This window comes from Muntiacus reevesi, chromosome 21 (assembly GCF_963930625.1).
Source record: "Muntiacus reevesi chromosome 21, mMunRee1.1, whole genome shotgun sequence".
NCBI lineage: Eukaryota > Metazoa > Chordata > Mammalia > Artiodactyla > Cervidae > Muntiacus > Muntiacus reevesi.
The window spans coordinates 30,977,443-30,993,775 of NC_089269.1; the positions used below are offsets into that span (position 1 = coordinate 30,977,443).

General features: G+C 34.7%; 1 protein-coding gene across 3 annotated transcripts in view; it reads right to left on the reverse strand.

Annotated features, from left to right (window-relative positions):
- LIPI (lipase I) overlaps window positions 1-16,333 on the reverse strand; it is a 70,198-nt gene that overhangs the window by 19,559 nt on the left and 34,306 nt on the right. Inside the window, exons 5-8 of one of the 3 annotated variants that reach the window (XM_065913646.1) lie at window positions 13,721-13,810; window positions 12,426-12,593; window positions 10,579-10,683; window positions 3,530-3,641 (exon numbers count right to left, since the gene is read on the reverse strand). In XM_065913646.1, the coding sequence (XP_065769718.1) occupies window positions 3,530-3,641; window positions 10,579-10,683; window positions 12,426-12,593; window positions 13,721-13,810 (475 nt within the window). The remainder of the gene's footprint in view (window positions 1-3,529; window positions 3,642-10,578; window positions 10,684-12,425; window positions 12,594-13,720; window positions 13,811-16,333) is intronic. The other 2 variants (XM_065913648.1, XM_065913647.1) reach the window with 2 other exon arrangements.

Below are 16,333 nucleotides of genomic sequence, written 5' to 3' on the forward strand. Positions count from 1 at the left end.
AGACATATTAAAGTTCCTTCAGCTCCTGAAATGGACTACACTTCCTCCTGCCTCAGGAGTTTTGCCTTTGTTGGCACCTCTGCCTGGAATCAGCAGAGCAGATTAACTTCTGCTCCTCAGTTTTGTCTCAACAAATATAAAAAGTCCTTAGAAAAAGCTTTAGTGACTCCACTATTTTATGTTCCCATACGTTCTATGGTTTGCCTTTAGACATTTTTCACAGACAGATCTTATTTACATAACTTCATCACTACTTGTTTATTTTATATCCTTTATTAGACTATAAATTTAATGAGGGTAGTATCATGTTTTTCTCATCCTAGTATATTCAGCTGGAGAAGGCAATGGCACCCCACTCCAGTACTCTTGCCTGGAAAATCCCATGGACGGAGGAGCCTGGTAGGCTGCAGTCCATGGGATTGCGAAGAGTCGGACACGACTGAGCAACTTCACTTTCACTTTTACTTTCATGCATTGGAGAAGGAAACGGCAACCCACTCCAGTGTTCTTGCCTGGAGAATTCCAGGGCCAGCAGAGCCTGGTCTATGGGGTCGCACAGAGTCAGACACCACTGACGCGACTTAGCAGCCACAGCAGCAGCAGTATATTCAGCTCCTAGTACAGTGTCTAGCTCAATATGGTGATGGTGGTTTAGCTGCTAGTTCAGTTCAGTTCAGTCACTCAGTCGTGTCCGACTCTTGGCGACCCCATGAACCGCAGCACGCCAGGCCTCCCTGTCCATTACCAGCTCCCGGAGTTTAATCAAACTCATGTTCATCAAGTCAGTGATGCCATCCAGCCATCTCATCCTCTGTCGTCCCCTTCTCCTCCTGCCCCCAATCCCTCCCAGCATCAGGGTCTTTTCCAATGAGTCAACTCTTCGCATGAGCTGGCCAAAGTATTGGAGTTTCAGCTTCAGCATCAGTCCTTCCAATGAACACAAGTCATGTCTAATTATTGTGACCCCATGGATTGTAGCCACCAGGCTCCTCCATCCATGGGATTCTCCAGGGAAGAATACTGGTGTGGGTTGCCATTTCCTTCTTCAGAGCTCAATATAGATATTAAAAGTTGTTTGGAAATGGAAATGGTGAATATCATTATTTTATTTGCATTATGTACAGCAAGTTCCCCACATACGAATCTTCAAGTTGTCAAGTTTCAAAGATGTGGACATGTGTTCTCACGTCCAATCACAAGTTAGTTCATGTGTCTGGTGCACACTGTCACATGCATTAATCTGCTACAAGTAGCTGTGCACAATTAGGTACACAAATGCACTTTATGGAGTCCAGTCGTCCAGCATCGCTATTTCAAGCAGGAAGCCCGAGAGCAAGTGTAAAAGCAGCAGTGATGTAGCTGGTACTACTGTACTTTTCAAAGTACTGTACTGTAAGATTAAAAACGTCTTCTTTATTTTTGTGTCTGTGTTTCATGTATTATTTGTTTGAAAACTATTATAAACCTTACGGCACAGTACTAGGTAGCCGATGGTGTTAGTTGGGTACCTAGGCTAACTTTGTTGAACTTCTGAACAAATAGGCTTCATGAACACACTCTTGGAATGGAACTCATCCATACGTAGGGAACTTACTGTGTTTATAAACTCTATCTTCTCACTAGTCTGAAAGTATGATGGAACAGAAATCTAATTTTCCCTAAATTTGTCCTTAATTTCTAGTACACTTCAAGAAATGTTATTGAATGGTTAAATTGGTTCCTCTCCTTGTATCTCCTAGCTCAATGAATGACACCATAATTCAAATAGGCACCAAATTTAAACCTCAAAGTGACTCCTAATCACTTTTCCCTTCACTTTCACGTTTAATTAAACACAAAAACAAATCTATTCTAAATCTTAAAATCCTACTTCCACTGACTTGATCCAAGCCTCCATTATCCTTCATATAAATTATTATGATAGCCACCACTCTGCGCCTGTTTCACACTAATCTCCCCATTACTCATCATGTGAGGAGTCATTCTAACCTGAATACACAATATTGACAGTTGGTTTAAAATCCTATATTGGCATATCAATATATTTGCCATCATATTACAATGTGTAAGTGATTTTTAGTGACATAGTAAAAAAAAAAAAAAAAACGCTATAGCATCCAGCGTAAAAATCAGAAAGCAGAACACATTTGCAAAAATATCCTAATTTTGCTAAGTGAAAAATAATGTATGCATGCACAGGGGCATATATAAGAGGAAGAAAGAGGAGGAAAAGGAAGACGTGGGGGTGGAAGGGAAGGAGAAGTAGGAGGAGGAGAAAAAGGAATGGTTATAAACTAACTGGTAAATGGGAATATCCCTGCATGATGTAATTATAGATTATTCTCACTTTCTACTGTATAGCACGTTTTCTCCAGCAAGAAAATACTCCTATTTTAATTTTGAAAAGGGAAATAAAAGATCATTTAAAAGTATCTCACTTTAATGGCATCTAAAACAGTTAATATCCCAAAGCATGACTAACTTCATTAGCAAACAATTATTGATAGAAAAACATGAAGGCCATTGGCCAGGCTTAGATGGACAGATTTACCTTGTGTATGGTTTTCATACTTTTACATGAAAAATGTACTCATCAGGTATTTGAATAAAATGCATCATATTTAAAACAGTGTTCTGCATAGAACATGATTCTTTGAAATCAAGAATCATAATTTGTTTGCCTTCTGAACAAGTTTGAAACAATTGCTCTAGGACTGCAGTCTGTGCTATTACTGAACTCAGCTACTGTCTATCTCCATGCCTTTGAAAGCACTCTCATCCATTCCCTGACGGTAATACCATCCTTTTGAACATTTCCTTGCTTCTCTCTCTGGACTCCCATAGCTCATGAATGTTCTGTTACTCCAAGACTTATTACTCAAAGCTGTAACTATGCATTAGTTTCCTCCAGTATTCTGTGACCTCCTCGAGAATGGTAACATTGCTATTTCAGTTTGGATCCCCATTATTTAGGGAAGCACCTGAATACATTTGGTTGGTGCTAAATAACACTTGTTGAATAAGTAAATTTAAAAGTTAACAAAGCATGTGTCTGATAAGAATAAGTAATGAATCACATATATGTGTGCATGGGTATATATGTTTATACACAATTTAAAGCAATTTAAAGTAATAAACTATTGGGTTGGTCAAAAAAATTCATTTGGGTTTTTCCACAAGATGTTACAGAAAAATGTGGAAGAACTTTTTGGCCAACCCAATATTATGGAATAATATCAATAGTTATTATAACACATCCTGGCAGTGCTCAAAATTAGGTGGAAAGTTTTTTTCTTTTAACTCTTGCAGTAGCTAGATGTGTAACATGAACAAATTATTTAGTTTCTTCCATATTTTGCATCTCCATTCATAGAATGAGTGAATTAGAATATGACAACCAGAGATCCATTTAATAGTTAACAATTTAAGACTCACTGCATAGAAAACTTATACTGTTTGGACTATCTTGCACAGTGGATGCTTGAGAAAATATATTTTATAAAAGAAAGAGACACTAAATTATACTTACTCATAAAGCCTTGGCTCTTCAACAATTCCAAGTTGGTTTAATAATTTAAATGTAACATAGCCATCCTTCATATTTTCATCCAGAACAATTATACTGAGAACAAAATAATAGGCTACAAAACAAAAATGTGGAATGCAATTCATGTTATTTTTAAACTTTATTTTGGTTCAGATATGCATGTAAATATATATTTATGTAATCTTGACACATATTATATCTGCAAATAATATTGAGAGGCATTCATTTGGTACACAGGTAATATATTTTCCCTCTTGTTAAATTTTAACTAGTCTTGAAAAAATGAGGAATGAAAGCTTACCAGTCAGTCATAAGTATGGTGAAAAGTTGGTCAAATAATTAGTAAATACTAACTGGTCTCAAAACCAAAAAATATCAGAATTTAAGTCAATGAATCTTTCTTTATCAGTCCATCTAAGGTAAACATTATAAGCTTCCTTAATTATATGATTAATAGTCCTACCTAAATTTGCCTGACAAATATAATTCCCAATTTCACTGGCTGTTTAGGAATGACATTAAAATTGTTATTTAGTCACTAAGTCATGTCCAATTCTTTTGGACTCCATGGACCATGGCCTGCCAGACTCCTCTGTCCATGGGATTTTCCAAGCAAGAAGACTGGGGTGGGTTGCCATTTCATTCTCCAGGGGACCTTCCCAAGCCAGGGATGGAACCCTCATCTCCTGCACTGGCAGGTGGGTTCTTTACCACTGAGCCACCAGGGAAGCCAGACAGTAGAGTCAGACAATCCTATACAGAGTGAGATCATAGTATCTCTTCCTCAAAATGTCATTACAAAAGCTGATATATCTTTCAGAGGAAAAGAAGCTGAACTCATCCCCTTACCCATTATTGTCTGGGCTACACAGAAATTTCCTACTCTCTGTGAATGTTCCCAAGTGTTGTGCAAAAGTCTTAGCAGACAATGTATAGAAACAGAATGTGGAATAGATGAACCTTTCTTTTGAGACACACATGTACAAAAATTGTGCATGTTAGCTGTTAAATGTTTCTATTAAACAGCTAAGAGTACTTAGATCCTTAGTACACCTCAAAGTAATTGGCCCTTATCAATTGATAGCACAAAAGAAATAAAGGAACACTTCTTACTTTGTAGTAATTGCCCAGCATTAGATAAAACATCTTGGTCCCCTCACTCAAAAAAGTGGGTGCTCATATTGCTCAGTTAATTCCTGGAAGTATGATATATTGAGATGTTACATAATCACCCTGACTCCTGGTATAATTACATAGAAACTCTGGGTTAAAATTCATAACCTAGGTATATAACCAAGCACAGATGAAGAAAGACAAAATACTAGGAGGCAGCAATGAAGAGAAATTAAAGGCAAGTCTTAAGAATTGAAGCCCTGGGTCTCTAAAGGACTTGAGAACTGGTTGTAGCACAGTGATAGAGACTGAAGTGTCAACCTCCACGCAACACGAAGTGATGGAGCTGAAATGAAAAACCCTGCACAGAGTTGGGGACCTTAACTCTCTGCCTTGTCATTGAAAGAGAAACTTGGAAACTTCTTTTCCTACCGGTTGTGTATTAGTCTTAAGTGGAAAAAAAAAAAAAATTCCCTGAGACTAAAATACACTCCAGGTAACATAGAATTTAAATTTATAAGTCCCTATTGGTTAAGGACCTCCATAAATTTACATGAAAAATCCTCCAGGGTTATGGTACAGAAATTCTGGAAAAAACAAAGTCCACCTTGTTCTGAAGGGAGAATTTCGAAGAGCAGATTGATGAGAGTTTTCTATGATAAAATGTGGCATGAATATTTATTTTGAAATAACACAAACATTTTTCATTTAATTTTAATAGAGACTTGGATTGACCATTGACTAGAAAATAACAAGAAATCATGACTAAATTATTAGATGAATAAATATATATATACATACATAAGTTTAACCAGAAGAAAACAATAGATTATTTAAATTTATGGACTAATAAATAAATGCATATATACATATATAAGTTTAACAAGAAGAAAACTATAGATTACCTGCATTACATAAATTTATATTAAAACAAGAGAATTAATATCTTTAAAGTACTCAACGAAAATAATTCTCAATGTAGAATTCTATTCTAGATTAAAATTACACTCCAGAGTAAGAAAACGATAAGAACATTTTCAGGAAAACAAACTGAGAGACATTACTCAGTGAAAAATTATTAAGGATCTATTTTAGCAAGATAAAGATTAAGTCCAAAAGGAAGAAGATGAGAAGCGAACAAAGGACAAGTTAAAATGTAGAAAATAAAGTGGTAAATATAAGTGAGCATTTGATTAATGATAATATTCATAATAATTATTCATTGTTAAATAAGCAAAATAAAATACTACAGAATATAATATTGAAGATAGAAAAAAAGGCACAAGATTTAAAGGCTCTATGAAACAAATTGTTGTTATATCAGAATCCGATAAACGTCTGTGAGGCAAAAAATAATGTATTCCTAATTATGAAGCAAAAAAAAGCAAGTCAGCGGGAAAATATGAAAATCCTGAAACTATACAGCTAAAACTCACAGCTTCAGAATACATAAAGCTAAAACCTAAACAATGTAACTCCTGCTAAAATAAAAGATTTAAACAGCATTTGAATTGTCACATAGAGAAAATGTCTAAGATGTGACTGAAAATTATCTGTTATACCAAGAACAAAGAAAATCACAACTCTGGTAAGAAAAGACAATCAACTAATGCCAGCATTGAGATGAATTAGATGCTGCGAAAATCTGACAAGGATTTTAAAGGAACCATCATAAAAATGCTTCAGAGTCAGAGGCTGTTGAAAGAAAAATGAAGGAATAGAAAAATCTCAACCAAGAAATAAACACTATAAAAGAAAATAAAGTAGACATTACATAAATGACAACTACCATAATGGACACAGAACTTATGGGAGAGTCTCAATAGTAGAGTGCAAATAATAGAGGACAGAAGTCAGTGAACTGGATGACAGATCAATCTGCCATTCAATCTGAAAACAGAGAGAAAAACATACTGAGAAAAAAAAGGACAGAGCCCCAGGGACCTGTCAGACTATAGCAAAAAAAATTATAATCAAGCTTCAGAACGCTAAAAGAAAAAAGAAAAATATCCTGAAAGCAGCCAAAGAGAAATGATGTGTTATCTACAGGAGAACAACCAATTGAGTTACAATGAATCTGAAACCACAGAGGCCAAAAGGAAGTGATAACAACACTTATCAAGTGCTAAAAGAAGGAACTCAACTCTAATACTTATACACAGAAAAACTATACTTTGAGAGGACGAATAGAGACATTTTCAAAGAAAACAAACAATTTCTCTTTAGCAGACCCATTCTTATATATTGTAAGAAGGAACACAGAGGAATTGATGAAGTAAATAATTCTGGAGTATCAGAAACAAAAAGGGGAAAATGAGAAAAGAAAAAATATGGGTACACACAATAAAGTGGACTTCTCTGGTGGCTCAGACAGTAAAGAATGTGCGTGCAACGAGGGAGGCCTGGGTTCGATCCCTGGATTGGGAAGATCCCCTGGAGAAGGGAATGGCAGCCCACTTCACCATTCTTGCCTGGAGAATTCCATGGACAGAGGTACCTGGCGGGCTATAGACCATGGGATCGCAGAGGACTGAGTGACTAACACTTTCACAATAGATTACCCTTACCCTTGTGAATTTATAAATCATATTTATCAATTATCAATTTATAATTTGAACAGTTTATAATTGATAATTGATAATAAATTTATCAATTATCAATTTATAAAAATTATCACATGATCTGATACTCGAGACAATAATATTAAAAAGTGGAGAACGTAAAAAAACCTAAATGGAAGTGAAGTTCTCACATTTCACTTGAAGTGGTAAATATTGATACCAGTAGACTGTGAAAACTCACATATGAATATTTAACTGCAGTAGGCCTCCCCAAATATGTCCATGTCCTAATCTCTGGAACCTGTGAATATGTTACCTGAAATGGCCAAGAATAATTAAGAATTCAAATGGAATTAAGGTTGCTAATAAGCTGCCCTTAGAAGACAGAGGTTATCTTGAATTACCCAAGTGGGAGCCATACAGATTGTAATCACAAAGCCTTTAAAGGTGGAAGCGGAGGACAAAAGAAGAGAATCAGAAAAAGAGCTGCAATGCAGAAGGAAGGTCAAAGTGATTGTTTCTTCTTTATTCTTCTTTGTAATAATTATTCTAGATATCTAAGATATGTGCTTTTCAATATAAATTTAAAACAAGACTGTCTATGTTTACAGGAACATATATAATTATAAAACTGTTGGAAAAAAATTTGAGTGAAAATCTTCAGGACGGAGGGCTCATCAAAGAGTTCTTAAATATCAAAAGAATGTTCCTTGAAAAGAAAAAGTGATAAATTAGACTTCATCAAAAGTAAACCCTTGTGCCCTTGTGAAAGCCCTTGTAAGGAAGAAGAAAAGCCACTCAAGTTTCAACTAGGAAAAAATATTTGCAGACCAAATCCTCAACAAGGAAAGAAGGACTACCAAAAAAATATATGAAGAACCCTCAAAAGTCAATAGTTTAAAAAACCCAATTGGAAAATGAGCAAAAGACACAAACACACATTTCACCATACAGAGAAGATATGCAAACTCATAAGCCATTAGGATGACAAAAATTAAAACCTTAACAAGATATCACTATATACTATCAGGAAGGATAATTTTTTTAAAAAAATAATGAAAACACCAAATGCTAGTAAGAAATCATTCATTGGATCACTCATTCTTTGCTGCGGGAAATATAAGATGGTCAGCCACACTAAAAAATTCTCAGTTTCTTATAAGGCTAAATGTGCAATTAACATCTGATGCTGTATTTCTATTCCTGAGACTTTATACCAGAGAAATGATAAATTCACATGAAAACTTATATACAAATATCCAAAGCAGCTTTAATCATAATAGCCCAGTCTAAACACATCCCTCATGTTCTACAACATATGAACCATTAAGCAAAGTTTAGTGCATACATACCATAGAATACCATTCAGCAATAAAAAGGAATGAATTATTGATACACGGCACAACACAAATGAACCTCCAGAAATGATGCTGAGTTTAAAAAGTCCAGTTAAAAGGTAACATAGTGAATAATTCCCTTTATAAAATATTTTTCAAAATGACAAATTTTTAGGAATATATTAATGGATGTCAAGGATTAGAAACAGCAGGATATGAAAGTGGTATTAATATATATGGCTATAAAAGTGCCACCCAAGAGGTCTGATAGTGATGGAACAGCTAAATATCTTCACTGGGGTGATAAGACACAGAGCTCTATATATGATGATTAAGTTATAGAGAACTAGACACACACACACACCCGGTGAGGAAATGTAAATAAGATGGATGAATTGTAGCAATATCATGTCATAGTGATATTATATTTATTCTATAGTGTTACAAAATTTTACCACTGAATAAAGTGCACACTGGATCCCTCTGCATTGGTTCTTACATCTGCATATGAATCTAAATTTAATTCAATAAAAATCTTAATGAAAAAAAATGGATGAGCCCAATTCTGAATTCTGAAAGAGCCTCTTAATGAGGGCAGAAAAGGAAAGTGAAAAAGCTGACTTAAATTTCAACATTCAAAAAAACTAAGATCATGGCATTTGGTCCCATCACTTTATGGCATATAAATGGGGGAAAGGTGGAAATACTGGCAGATTTTATATTCTTGGGCTCCAAAATCACTGTTGACAGTGACTGCAGCTACAAAATTAAAGGACCCTTGCTCTTTGAAAGAAAAGCTATGACAAACCTGGACAATGTTATCAAAAAGCAAAGACCACTTTGATGACAAAGTGCCATAGAGTCAACGCTATGGTTTTTCCAGTAGTCATGTCTGGACGAGAGATCTGCACCATAAAGAAGGCTGATCGCTGATGAACTGACACTTTTCAACTCTAGTGTTGGAGGAGACTCTTGAGAGGCCCTTGGACAGTAAGGATATCAAACCAGTCAATCCTAACGAAGAGCAACCCTGAATATTCATAGAAGGACTGATGATGAAGATGAAGCTTCTGTACTTTGGCCACCTGATGGGAAGAGCCAACTCATCGGAAAAGATCCTGATGCTGGGAAAGATCGAGGGTAGGAGGAGAAGGGTGCAACAAAGGCTGAGATGGTTGGAAGGCATCACTGACTCAATGGCCATGAGTTTCAGCAAACTCCAGGATATAGTGAAAGACAGGGAAGCCTGGCATGCTGCAGCCCATGGGTTGCAGAGTCGGACACGACTTAGCAACTGAACAATTCTGAATGACGGGACACATCACAAACGTTTAAAGAATATCTTAAAAATTGATAAAAACTTTGACTGCAAAATATCTACAATAACTGACCAAAAATATCTTATTGGGTCTATTTCAAATATTCATTCCTCAGGAACCAGAATCAGTGGCAAATTTATGGAAACGTATTTCATAATATTTTCATATAATAGGATGTGCTTTATTTAAACCACTTTAAGCTCCCGATTGCTAAACAGAATAATTTTACTTTTTTAATATTTCCTCATAAATCTAATTAGTTAACAAGTTTCTGAGATTTTCTCCTGTTCTTCAAATTTTCTCTTCTTATTTAACTCTAAATAAATTGGGAAGATTATTATTTACTTGTGCATTTTGTATTTATATAATTTAGTTTCAGTTTCCAAAGTAGCACTAACAGTGTAGATAGATGTCTTAAACTTTGTGAGTTGTTATATGCTGACATAATACTAAACATGGGAGAATAATCATGGAAATTGAGGGGGAAAACAAAAGACATTAATTGTTTTTTGGAAGAATACTACTCAAAGCATATGCTCATTTTATTTAAAAATTAAGTTTTATTTGAATTTGTACAACTGACCCTCTAGCAAATTTTAAAGTTCCTTGAAAGCACATTATGAAATTTGAATTTTAGATAAAAATTGAAATTAGTACATAAAACTAATAATTAGTTCATTTGTTAAAAAATATTAACTTACTACAGAATGGATTTGTTCCAACAGTATCCAAAAATACAGTTGTCCTGAGAGTTGTGTTTTCTATCCTTTCTTTTAAAATATCTTTCCATAGCTCAGTTTGATAACCTGAGATTTGAGAAATAGAATATTAGTCATTGAACTTTCATCAAATAGCATACAAAAATATCAAATTACTGAAAAGAACTAAAGGATCAATGTATTATAATAAAAATTACAATTTATGGATTTTTATAACTTAAAAATCACTTTTCAAATAATTTCACATCCTATTTATTTCAACTATAACAACTTTTACATTGAAGATTCACAAATAAATCTATTCCCTGGAAATCATATCAGATCTTTGCATACTCCATATGCTTAAAGTCCATTTGTCAAAGTTTTTGTTTATAAATTGGTAATTTTACTTGAAACTCCTTTTAGTGAATTCAGCAGAATAAACTGATTAGATAAAACTTGAACATAAAATTTAACTCCATGAGCACAGCCTCCAATTCTCTTATATACATATTCATGCTGATACAGCATGTATATATACACATTATACATACAAGGTATATAGTATAGATATCATCTCTATTATATATAAAATATATATATCATCTCTGCTATATATATATATATATATATATACACACAATACTATTATTGTATGTATAATATATATTTCAGATATAAACCTTATTTGTACATATAGAATATGTAATATATACACACATATCTAAGATGCTTTCTACTTCATGTATGTGTCTATTTCTACATTGCTACCTCCAAATTTGAAATCTGAATGCAGTAGACTGAATATTGAATTGAAAATTCAGAGATTTAACTCTAGTTTTCACTTGTGCCCTTAAGCAATCCACATGTTCAGACTGGGTCACAATTTACTTTAGAAACGCAATAGAACCAGGAAAGCAATCCCCAACATGAGGCCTGAAGAAAACCAATCCCACTAAGATATATTATATAAACTAAAATATATTCTAGACAGAGGGATCTATGAGGAAATAAGTCTAGGAAAGCCTGCAGATTGCTTGCCTCTTCTAGTGATTCTCTATGTATATTAGTATAAACCTCCTATGATAGAAGATCACAGCAGGCTGTTTAATTCAGACTTGGTCACTGCTACCCATTTAATTGAAGCTACTTGGCTTTGGAAACATTCCTGGTAGACCTGTTGTGATACGATTAGATGTCTACATGCTCATGACATACTTAGGGTCTGTTATTATCTTTGGCAAACACTGAACAAACAGCCTCTGAGATTCATTTCCAGCTTTAAAATTCTGGTTTTATGTGGATTCTTTTTTCTCTTTAATTTCCCACCATCAGAGTTCAGTTAATCAAAAGTTGCCACACTTAACTGTTCTTACCAAGTTTATTGATTTAGAAAGTATAAACCATGTGTAATTCATGTCTACTTACTAATAACAAATGCAAAGCTAACCATGGCTCGTATCTCTTAACTTCTTAAGACTTCCCTTAAAAATACAAACTAACAGCAAACAAAACCCTCAGTATCACTAAAAATGAGTAAGTTTCTCTCTTTAGTGGAAATATAGATGGATGATAGATCCTTCTGTGTATTAAGAACAAGGATCATCAAGAGGCCACCACATGCATACACTACATGCAGCACAGAAAAGAGGCTGACCAATTTCCTCTCACTAAGAATCTTAAAACCATTTATTAGGAAATGAATTATTTTCTCTGTCCCACAGAAGACTTTTCCAAAAAATGTTAGTATGCTAACAAGTAAACATGAAAGCCGCCAGCAGAAAATAATAACACAATTATGTTGCTCACTTTCCACAAAGGATTAGAGTAATTATAACAGTCTCTCTTACCTAGTTTAGGACATGATTTTTCCTTAAAGTCAGCACAATCCGCACATAAACCAGTCTTATAATCTTTGTATGAACGACAAGAAAATGAAATAAAATTGCAGCTCGTTTCCAAAGCTGCCATGAATAAGTAAACTGCTCTCTGGTGGTCGCATTTAATAAATTCAAGTCCTTAAATGTTAAAAATCAAGCAGTTAAAATGTATTAAGCCAAGTTCAAGTAAATTAGAAAAAAAATTTAAAGATTAAATTCTAGCTAATGCTCTGTACTTTATGAATATCACAGTGCTGACTACAATGCAGTTTTATCTCAGGCAACTTAATAAACGGTACCACTGAAAGCTTAAATATAGTATGCCTTTTACATGAGATGTATAAGAATTTTTTCTAAAGTAATAATTAAAATATCAAAAATGTTTAATTTCAGTACTTTAACAAATTACACACACAGTGCTACCATATTTAATGATTAGTGTACACATAACTCCCTTCTAAACTCTCATCCCTAACATTCCTACTCAATGTCAAAGATACCTGTGAAAACAGGTGACATTAAAGATTGATCATGTCCCTTTCTTTCCTAACTTCTCACATTCCTGTCCCTTTGATTAAACTACTCTAGTTTTTGTGGCCTTTAAAGATGTGGTTCTTGACAGTTCCCACTGTAGATCTCAGGACATTTCTCACCGTGGCTCTAAAGTTAGCCAAACTCCACACAGAGAGCAGTTGTTCAGCTCTTTATGTACAGAATGACGAAGTGCAAGAGTTGATCATCTGTGAGTAACACACAATAATATGGTAATGGTTGGAGAAGAAAATGGCAACCCACTCCAGTATTCTTGCCTGGGAAACGCCATGGACAGAGGAGCCTGGTGGGCTATAGTCTATGGGGTCACAAAACAGTCACAACTTAGCAACTGAACAACAACAATGGTAAAAATTAAATCCTGAAACCATTGTGTTATATAATACTTTGGCTACACATGCTTCTTCACTGACATAACTTCTAATAAAAGTTAATCAGATAGTTTAAACTGATAAACTAACTTAGTTTAAACTGATAAACTAAAAATGTTGAGACTATAAGATAATAGGTTTCCTCCATAATCAAATGAGATGTCTACTGGTAACATTTATGAACTCAGAAAGATCAAATTACACCATTGCAACCAATAACTCCTGAATGATGAGCAGTGGTGAAAAAACTGTTGCCCACAGATTAAGAAGGAAAAAAAAAAACTGTTTTTCTTTCATTCTTTTGAAGCATGCACAATTTATTCTAAAATATTTTTTGTGTACCTGAAAAGATTGATTTAGGACAGCCAGGTTGCTTTTTCCCTCCATTTGGATAAAAATCTATATGTCCCAAGGGTTGTTTAATGCCTAAACCTGAGAAGAAAAGACCCAAGAATCACAAAGTATATATAATCAGTTCAGCAACACACATAAAACAAAGTTTCCTATAAAATTCATTGACAGTAACTCAAAATGTGAATTGAAAATAAAATTCTCTTTTTCAAAAGATGACTTTTTTTGGTATTATTTCCTCAATTTAACTTCTCATGAAAATTGCATTTCATTAATTTAATACATTTACATGTGATCCGTGTATTATGGGCCCATAACAGTTCTTTGTGCTATGAATATATCAGTACAATTGAAAAAGGAAAATAGAGCAAAAAATTCTCATTGTAGTGGCAATTACATCCTAGCGGAAGAGAGACATCATAAACAAGTAAAAATGCAGTATGTCAGATAATAATAAGTGCTGCAGAGAAAAATTAAGCAGAATAAGGGACAGTGAATGAGGTAGCTTGGACTTTTAAATAGTTTGGGAAATTTCTTACTGAAGAGATGAGAAGTGAACAAAGATGTGAAGTGTGAAGGATATGAGTGAGGCTATCCGTGTGCATACGGGCTATTTAAAGAATCCAGTTTAGCAGGTATAACATGTGAGAAAAAACACTGGAGGAAATGAAGCTAAGTCATTTAGGACTTTTTAGGTGTGATCATTCACTCTCATTCTGGATAATAATGCATAGCATTTGATGCTAGACACACTAACTGGAAAAATCAAAAGATGCTACTTCAACTGGAACAAGTTGGGCCAGAGTGACATGAAACATGTAGCTATGATTTAAGAACTTCTGTATACACTCATCCATTGGCATCCATGGGGTATTGGTTCCAGGAACTCCCCTCCATCTCCCACTCTCCCACAGAGACACGAAAATTTGAGGATGCTCAAGTCTGTTACATAAAATGGTACAGCACAGTCATCCCCCCTTGCCCACAAGTTCCACATTCACGGATATGGACAGCCAACTGTATCTGTAGAGCCTTGGGACATTAGAGGAGGTGCAATTTCTAGGTACATTAACCAATATGGGGTCTGTAAGCTAGGGGAGCCATAGGAATTTTTTAAAAAAGTAGCAAGTTCAGAATATTTGGGACTGTGATCTCTCTACCAAGTAAGATAACAATGCTTTGGCTTGAGTTTCAAGAAATTTCCTACAACATAATGAATTCTTGAGCAAGATCAGCAAATAGATTGAGCACAGCAAAGATAAATACTTGGGTCTGACAGTAAGGATCAAGATGCAGCTACTTGATTTAGCTCTAGTTTGTATCGGAACAAGATAACCGCAGGAGAGGCATTACCAGGGCCTGAGGACGCTGGGCAGGAGCATTATAGGGAAGGGGATACAGGGTATAAGGAGAGATAAAAGGCAACTTGGGTGACTTCCTCAGAATCCCCTGGAATCCAGGGAAGCGCATGCAGGATCTGATTGTGACAGTGGTGAGGATAAACTAACCAACTCCTCCTTCCATTCCGTCACCCACTTAGCTTGTGGAATTTTAGCAAGGAAGAACAGTCTTCGAAATATAAGCCCCATGAAGTCTAACAATTTTAGAGATCTTTAAAAACTCCTCATATTTGAACTCATCGTAAGAGTTCTAAAACGAGGGGGGTTTCAGGTTTAGAGCCATCATTTTCTCCAATTTGCATCTGAAGTAGAGTCAAAACTAAGAAGACTGCTCAGGAATCAGGAAGAAGCAAAAAATATTTATTATTAACTTACAAGTAGCCCTTGATTCAGGCATGTCATTTCCCTTTTATCAGACAGAAGGGGCAGGGCAGTTGAGTCTGCTTGGGTCATTCATTCTCTTGGTTTCAAGAAGTGTGGGAAGAGCAGGTATGTTTTTTTAATTTTCTTTTTATTGTAAAATATAACATATACATGCAGAAAAGAACATAAGACATAAAACTAAAGATTAATTAATGAATATAAAGCAAACAGCCACTTAGCTACCAAACCAATGTCAGGAAATAACCCAATAGCCAGCACCTTACTTTTCTATAAAAATAAAAAGCAAGTTTTCTTTTCATACTTTTTCCTACTTCTATTCTTTACCTTATAAGGATGCTTCCAAAACAATATATCTTATATTAGCTCATTCTGGAAATATATATAAATTGACTCATATTTCCAGCATCTTTTTGTGTCTGGCTTCTTTCAGTTATCAGTATATTTGTGATATTAGACTACATTGTCAGGTATAAACATAGTAACTCATATGTGTTAATACTATGAGCATCCTTGAACACACACATTAATGCATATTTGAAAGCATATGTGTTGGTCACATACCCAGGAATAGAATTGCTGTGTTATAAAACATAAGTATATTCAATTTTAATAAATGATCCTAAATACATTGCCAAAGAGGTTGTACCAATTTATACCACTACCAACAACATAAAAGTATCTCTGCTCTTTTACATACCCTCCAATAGACGGTCTTGTCAGGCTTTTTAATTTTAGTCATTCTGGTAGGCATGTGGTATTACATGAGGTTTTAATTTACATGTTTCTGCTTACTGAAGATTTTAAGAACTTTCCATTGCCT